The sequence below is a fragment of the Glycine soja genome, chromosome 15 (assembly GCF_004193775.1).
Source record: "Glycine soja cultivar W05 chromosome 15, ASM419377v2, whole genome shotgun sequence".
NCBI lineage: Eukaryota > Viridiplantae > Streptophyta > Magnoliopsida > Fabales > Fabaceae > Glycine > Glycine soja.
Window position 1 is genome coordinate 17533077 of NC_041016.1, and position 8705 is coordinate 17541781.

At 37.4% G+C, this 8705-nt stretch overlaps 1 protein-coding gene across 1 annotated transcript; it reads right to left on the reverse strand.

Annotated features, from left to right (window-relative positions):
* Nucleotides 1-268: 268 nt before the first annotated feature.
* Nucleotides 269-8343, reverse strand: LOC114387911 (auxin response factor 19-like). Its single transcript, XM_028348171.1, has 14 exons — nucleotides 8085-8343; nucleotides 7502-7946; nucleotides 6797-6909; nucleotides 6613-6708; nucleotides 6086-6142; nucleotides 5797-5952; nucleotides 5627-5711; nucleotides 5289-5379; nucleotides 5041-5205; nucleotides 4744-4939; nucleotides 4388-4526; nucleotides 2048-3903; nucleotides 1113-1303; nucleotides 269-1021 (listed from the first exon to the last, which is right to left on the reverse strand). The coding sequence occupies exons 2-14, from the start codon at nucleotides 7542-7544 to the stop codon at nucleotides 841-843; spliced, it is 3369 nt and encodes a 1122-aa protein (XP_028203972.1). The 5' UTR covers nucleotides 7545-7946; nucleotides 8085-8343; the 3' UTR covers nucleotides 269-840.
* Between the last annotated feature and the right edge of the window lie 362 nt (nucleotides 8344-8705).

Below are 8705 nucleotides of genomic sequence, written 5' to 3' on the forward strand. Positions count from 1 at the left end.
TATTCCTGGCTTTTATTAACTTAAGCCTATTGGATTGAGTTAGTCCTAGGCTAGGTTAGGTCCAAAACAGAAATTATCATATATCTACATATATAATAAGTAAATTATATACTAATTTTCTCACATAGGGATATAGTCACAAATAACATTATTTAAGACAACACTAGAGCTAGTGAACTGTGTCAAAGTTTCCTCTTCAAGATATCATTTAGAAGTGCTAGAAGTTAATTGCAAGCTAAAGCACATAATACCCAAAACTGCAAAATGGTGAAAAAGAACTGAATTTTCTTTCATCCATAATAAACTTCTCCATAGTTTCCACCATGAAACATCGTGGGCACTTGTACAAAAGCTAGAATTGGCATGTACTGTTGATTCTTACTGTCACTACTTGGTTACCTAACTTTAACAACCACAAGATTTACAGAATTGTAAGTAAAGCGTTTTCTTTATAATAACAATCATATATATTATACACCAGCTGACCTATATGGCTGTACCTTGCCAAAATGAAAGAAAAAAGATTCCTGAGCATGCAATAGCAGCCACAAGAAAAGCAGATCCCAAGATAGAATCTGCATCATTTTAGTAAAGGAATCTGGTTTTGGTACATCTAGGGATCTAACTTCTCTACCATTAAAAACGTGTTGACATTGAACCGGATGCAGCCATGTATCAACCCTCTTCTACACTACCCCATCAACTGCATCTCTTACAAGTTGCAATGAATATGTCTCCTTTCCACTAGTGATATATAGAAGCACCAACAAGAAATTTTAAGGGTTAAGTTAGTCCTCCATGTCTCAAAATATACAAGTTGACTGCTCCAAAATGACATCTTTATCGATTAAATGAGGCTGCCGAGTTATCCTCATACTGTCCCCTCCATGCATTGCCGTTATCTGTTCCACTACAAGCTTGATTGGGGACTGGAACATGACCTAAATCCCCATCCAAGCTCATTTTCTGTACCTCAGCAGATGACAATATCTTTATGCTCTGGACACAGCTTACAAATTCTCTGCAGGGAATTATAAGTTCAAGAATAAGATAATAAACCTGAATAAGATAAAATAGTAGGGGCTATGAACTACAAGGAATTGACTACTTACTCCCAAGGGTCATCACCAACAAGAAGAATGTCATTTTCATGATCGACATATACTAGTTTCCACTCAGTCCTTTGAGGATCTTCTAGCTGCCCTTCAATCCCAAACATCCGAGCCAAATCATGCCGGAGTTCATCATACCCCTTGTAACGGGTGACATCAATACATCTTCCAACAGAGCCACATTTTTGAACCTTCATAATATGTGAATCAGTATCAAGCATTTGAATATCATCCAAATAATATATTAAAACACAAGCAATTGAGGCCAAAGCATTTCAGGTTGATTTTTGGATAACACTACTGCACAGGAATGACACTTATGGTAACCTCCAACTCCCTCTTGATATAATTTTCAGGTCAAAATATGAGCTAAAGATACACACTTAATTATCAAATAGTCTCAAAGGACAATACAGGTTAAGAAGTACGACAAAGTGCAGCCTATAATTTTATTGATCATTCAGTGAAATATACATATATAACTCTAATTTGAAACTAGCATGTTAAGATTTATAAAAAGATAAGGAAGTTGGACATGATTGAATTGGACTGAAAATCATTAGGCAAATTCATATGCAGTGTTTGGATGGAGGCAAGATCATGATTGAATGGATGTCATGCTAAAAATAATAGCTTAAGCTTACTGGGAAAGCAACTGAAAGCATTCATCTAGGATCAAGAGTTGAAGTAAGAATCTCAGACAATATCAATAGGTGTATATAGGAAATGTATCTGATCATGTACATTTCACATATATATGAGCCTCTCAAATAAAAATAACAAAAGCTCTCCTATGATGTTTGACTTGTACTATCTAAAAATTGCATGACATACCTATTTGTGTTGCATTAAACATTAAGACACCAAATGTGTTTGGTAAATATATTAAGTTTAAATAGATCTATAAATTTTTCAACAAATGAGTAATGACAAACCTTAGTATATGTTCGCATTCGTTGAGTCTGATTAGCCCACAAGCCATTATTCAAAACCCCAGGATCATTGATGGCAATATCACTTGAGCATCCAGGCTTAAAAGGAATGCCTGGCACCCCAAACGGCTGTGGACTAAGAGCAGCAGTGGACAGCTCAGTTTCAATGTCTCTTGGAGCACCACCATAATTAGACAGCAAGTTTTGAAGATCCTTTTGAGAATCATACCCTCTTGAGAGAAAAGTATCAGGTGTTAATCCATCAAGATTAGAGGCAAATGGAAGATTGTTTCTTGGGTTTGATTGGACATCCCCATCCATGCAGAAGTTGGGAAGTGGGAAGTTCTGGTGGATATTATTAGGATCAATACAGTAAGATGTTCCAGAAGAAGCTTCCATCTGATCAGCAACTGTCCCTTTGAACTTCAGCTGATCAGTTCCTCTTACACTAGGTAATTCATGTTTGATCTGCATCTCAGACTTGCTATGAAGTCCCTGCATCAGATGATTGGTGGGTTCAAGTACTGAAGGTCCTCCTAATGTTGCCGGTACATGTTGATTTCTTTTCATCAGATTTGGAGATATCTGGCAATTATTAGTAGATGGTGAAGTTGAGCATGATGGGGCATCTCCATCTGTAAGAGTAGAGGGAGCTCTAGTATTAGTCAGTGATTTCTGTGTATTATGGGGTTGGTTCACAGAAAGCTGCTGTGTTTGCATCAGAGATGAAGTAGAGTAGTTGTTTCCATTGAGAAGCTTCTCCATTGAGAAAGCATTGTTTCCAAGCTGTTGAGGCTGATGACCCTGTGATAGAGGCAGCTGCGGCAATTGCTGGTTTTGTTGATGAGTATTTTGTTGATGTAGAAGCTGAGACTGCAAAAGTGGGCTAGAAGTGGAAAGGAGTTGTTGCTGTTGTTGTTGTTGCTGCTGCTGCTGCTGTTGCTGCAATTTTTGTAGCAACTGCAACTGTGGTTGTTGCTCTGAGCTGTTTTGCTGACACATTTGAGTCATTTGTGGTTGCTGTGATGCCCTCTGTGACAAGCTTTGTTGCAATAACTGCAACGGAGATGATTGCAACTGTGTCTGCTGCTGCTGCTGCCTCTGTAAGAGACTAGCTTGCTGGTCTATTTGTTGCTGAAACTGTGAGTCTTGTGGTAAGGATGTCATCAACAATGCATTCTTATTGGGTGATTGAAAACTTTGTTGGGGTGGGATACTTCCTGAGAGTAATTGTTGTTGCTGAAGTTGTGAGTATGTTACTGGTTGTTGTACACACTGATTTGGAATCTGGTTAGAAGCAACTGTCCCGTTACTCATGATGGTCTGTTGACACGACTGCTGTTGCTGTTGTTGTGGCTGTTGTGCTCTCTGTTGAGGCATTTGGGGCTGTTGCTGCTGTGGTTGTGACAGGTTTTGTGGTACAGGCAGCTGCTGTTGCCTCTGTTGCTGCTGCTGCTGGAGTGGGTTTAAGGGTGTTTGCAACATTGACTGCAGCTTCTGCTGTTGCTGCTGCTGCTGCGGAGGCCATGACGTTGGGGATTGTTGCAATTGGTTGACTTGGTTTGCTAAATTAGGTTTGTTAAATTGAAGATTTGGTGAAGAGAGGACAGGAGCTTGAAAGCTCAATAATTTGGATGGATCATCAGTGGTAAGGTTACCATGCAGTGCATTGGATGAAAGCATGGATGGGGGTATAAATCCAGATTGGGCAGCAGAGAACTGATTATTCTGCTGCATGCTCATCCATTGCATCAAACTAAAACCAGGGAAGACTGAACTAGAGGCATCCTTCATGCCAAGGTCATCTCCAAGCCAAGGCATTGCTCTCTTGAAAGCATTTTCTATATCAGACTCATCATCTGCAAACCAAAAGCAAAGATAATCTGTTACCACCAATCTATAGATGACAACATCCAAGGGATAAGAGAAGGAGACACAAAAAATATAGGGATTTTCTTAATGTTACACTTCAAAAAAGCTATTAGATATGAGATTATACTATCATCATAGAAGCAACTTGATATCATTTCACAATGAGGAAATGACCTATTAAGAACAGTTGATTCTAAGAACAGTAAACTTGAATTAACAACTAGTAAGGTGAATTATTATTAACTTTTATCACATATCTACATACAAATTGATCAATTTTATCACAAAATGCCAGAATTGAATTTTCTCACACCTGATATTTGTATTTAAGTGAAAATAGATGTTAGATTAATTGTTTACAAGCAAAAATAATCAAAGAAATTTTTCATTAGGAGGCAAATTAGAGATAAACAATGGAAGCAGTGAGAAATTTGAACTTGTTATCGGGGGGTGGGGGGTTGCTCTTGCTACCTGGCATTCCTGGCTGCTTGGGGAACTTGGGCCTGAAAAATGGAGGAGGACAAATATAGAAAGGAGTCACCACTGGTTCAATATCCCAAATTGAAACCCTGCTCGGGCGCTCACCAGCTGTCGATTCATCCCATCCAACCTATCAAAATTCAAAACATGAATATCTCAAGAAGCTACAATAGAGGTTCAGTATTCACTACATTTCACAGTTGTGCACATGACATGATCATGTAGATTACAGGACGCTAAACAATGTGTGTTTTAGATTCCTTTTTTAACTATTTTTTTCTGGCTCATGTCTAGCTATACAAATAACGCATCTCTTTCTTCATGAAACATAACCAGTTTGATAATACCTGAAGATTGCGCCACTGTGAATTCTTCCATCGGACAGGATCCACATCAGTGATACCAGTGATTGTACCCATATATCTGCGTACCCCTGACTCCTCAGTCTCAAACATCATTCTGAATCTCATTCCAAGGGAAGCGTGATTGTACAAGGCCTTATTATACTTGGCCGATGGGATTACAAATTCAGAAGGGCTGGCCCTGTTAAATTGACAGTTGTCTATAAGAGACTGTCACAAATATTCAATGGAAGCCATTCCATGTTATCATATCATAGCAAATACATAAAGTACAAATAGTACCTTGGATTATAAAATATAGTAAATGGGCTGTTATTTGAAGCTGCATGAGCTGCAGCAGCAAGAATGCCAATATGCATACTGTCACTGGATATTACTGATGAAGATAGTGCTGGCTGCTGTCTATTAGCCCTCTTTATACCTAAAAGAAGTTGTTGTTTTTCATCTCTAAAAATAAGCAAAAAATAATTGGCTCAGCAACAGGGTGAAAATTATTCTACAATTTTCAAACAAAAAATTTTATGCCTTACCTAATAAAAAGAACTGAATCTCCAGCAAACAGCCTTTTAGTGCTAACAAAGACACTCCAACCAGTCGTCAGTAGATGCCTCTTTGGTTGTCCTGTAACCAATGTTCTAGAAATTTTAGCATTCAACCATGTAAAACATCAAATTATACTAAGTTCTATATTCATAATTTGGTCAAACTTGTTATACAATTCCAATGTTAATAGTTTTAGTATATTTCTAGGATATGTTTAGATAACAATGAATCCTGCTGGGGAATCAATGAGGCATACATAAAAGTAAAACCAATGACAATATATTAAAGGATGAAGGCAATGAAGGATAGGTAGAAGTTGCTATACCGCGATAAATATGTCTAAATGTCCATGTATTGTCATGCAAATCTTTGGCTACAATCTCCTGAGCTGGAGGTTGCATAGAAAAATCCTATCAAACACACCTCTAATCAGCATAGAAAGATGACACAAAAATTCCAATCCTTGCAGGTTAAATGAAAATGTTAAATACACACCAGAGGAGGGAATATTTTCTCAGCTGCTCTACGAGGCACAGAAAATCCACCATGGGTGCTTGTGTCACTAGCTGTAAGAGTTTTGCAAAAGAACTCAGTAGGTTGTTGGTTTTGTTTGAGACCCATGTCTGATGCCAATATTGCTTCCTTGTCATACTGTAGAACAGTTACATCAAAACACAATCTTTAATAAGTTCCATATCATTGGTCAGGATGGATGTTCAAGGAATGGTCGGAAATAGATCTAAGATATATATCAATAAATTATCTGATTGAACAGCTGACATACTTTATTTACAGGTTGAAGGGTCATCTGTGCATAGACTTCATCAGTTTCAGGATCAGCCTGATCAAAAACAGAAAAGAATATCACTATAAGTATTATGCAATATGTTCACATAAGAAAATCAGAAAGGGCCATCATATCAAATGCTTGAGAAAGTAATATTCTTGTACTGATATTGCTTCAAGCTATCCACCCAGGTTGGTCTAAAACTAATATATGGATGAGGTGGCAAATAATATGCACCATGCTAAGCAAATGAGGAAACAAAAACACAGCTTGCAAAGTCTTCAACTCTAAGATTTGATAGAAGACAGTCGACAGAATTTGTAATAAGATATGCCATGCAGATATGACTGGCCAAGATAAAAAAAAAATGTGACAAAAGTTGAACAATTAGCACATGCTCCTTCAAGGAAAATAAATCACGGTAGAGATGGAATACATCTAGTCTTCTAATAATTATTTTTAAATATCTTCAAAAGTTATCATTATTGCAATACTGGCATGTCACATGAGGAAAGTCCACCTACGTGCAGGGCAACATTGTGAAGCATGCAAATCAACTTGGATGGAAGGTTAGGATAACTGGGTATGAAGTCAGCCTCCTTTTGCATGGATGCTGCAACCTGAAAGTCATAGTAGTCAAAAGAAGTTCCTTTAGAAAAAACAATGAAGAAATATCATGATCTTAGAATTATGGTATAAGAAACATACTTGCTCACTGTGTCCTTGAGGGAAGTAAACCACAAGACTTCCAACAGGAGGTAAAGAAACCAGTGGTCCAGCACAAGCATGCCATAACTCTGAATTGATGGTCTTCCTTTCCCCTGTAGCAGGCACGCATTTTTTCACAATTATTCCATATTTACTGAAGCGCAACAAAAAATGCATATTTCCCAGAATTTTAAAATTCAGTTACACAGCATTTATATCAAGCACATCTGGATTTGGCATTTGCAACCAAGAAAGTCTATCTTTAAGTCAGACAAGAATAAAAGGTGACAAAAAATGAGGGGTGAAATGCAACAAAATAAAGACAAAGTAATATGCCAACATGCCAAGGTATCACTTTATTTAGGCCACAAGGAAAAAGGAAGCATCTCATGGAGAAGAGGGCTAACAAAACAACTAAAGAAAATTTAACCAAAAGATCAGCAACTTTAAAGCCAGATGAATAATGCAAACTTCCTTTCATCATGATATACTCATATTTATTATTCGATTTACAATGGTATTATGTTAATTCAACCATATAAAAGCACTATTTTCCTTGAAAGCAATCATCCCCATAGTCCCTAAGCAGTGTTATTGTTTGATGAAACAGGAAAACACTACCAAACACACAAGAGGGAGAGAGAGAGAGAGAGAGAGAGAGAGAGAAGATAATGAGACTGTAAGTAAACCTTGAGAAAAAAGTACCTTCGCCAGAATTAGGCAAGTAACCACTGGGAGGAGCCTTCATTACCACCTATAAAAGTGATGACCCCAAAAAAAGTTCAACACTTGGTCTTCTTTACTAGCAACAAGATTTAATCTTGTTCCCCAAGTCTTCCAAAATAACAAAAATTCTAACTCCAACTCATACTGCAAAAACAGCAGCAATACCACTTCCCCAGAAACAAACAAGAAGATGCAGAAACCCCTTTGGTGCCATCACAAAGTTGTCCAATAACATGGAGCAGAATCAACAAAAAAGCACACCCCTTTTCCCAGAAATGCCACTAACTGTTGCCTTAGCCTCCAATTTCTGCAATTCACTCCCCCAACATCAAAGGACGCAATGGAATTCCTCCAAAACCCCAAAAAAAGCAAGAACCTTGTAGCTTAAAACAAATGAAGCTGAGGATGTCCAAGAAGCCAAAACCTGTAAGTAAAGCACAACACAACAACCATTTCAACAGAGACCACAACCAATTAAAACAAAACAAAACAAAAACAAAAGCAAAAAGCCACTCAAAAACTGATATCCCAGATATAAAAAAAAAATCCAAAAAGGAATCACCTTCAAGGCACCATAATACTCATGAGCAACCCCAGAGAATTAACCAAAATGGAAAAGGAAGAAAATGGGACACTAGTAACTACACTTCGTGAGGATTAAGGTAACAAGGTGGTGATGTCTGCAGGACCAAAGTTGAGAAAACTGACTTGTCGCCGTGATATCAGAGGGGGGTGAACAAAAGGAAGACAGCTTTTTTTTTTTGTGCTTTATGTGAGCAAGCCGACATGAAATACAGACTAAAGCAATCAATCACAGACAGGCATGGTTAAAAGAACTCATTAAAGAAGTAGGGTATTATTAATAATTAAAAATTAATTAATTAAATCATAAAACCAAAGAAGATTAGCATTGCTTAATTACATGGCATGATCGTGTTTTAGACAATATTCCTTCCCGTTGTTAAAATTTGGGCCCCAAACCCACCTTATATTCCACTGAATTTTTGCATAAGGCGTGGTGCTTTTCTTATAACAATAACCTCACATCAACATTGTTCACATATTTTCGTATTAGTATTTAATAATTGAATATAAATAACCACTGGTTCACTAACAAGTTCGCGGATGTTGGTCTTAGTGTAATTGACTTTCTTATATATGATCTCAAATTTAAGTCTTATAA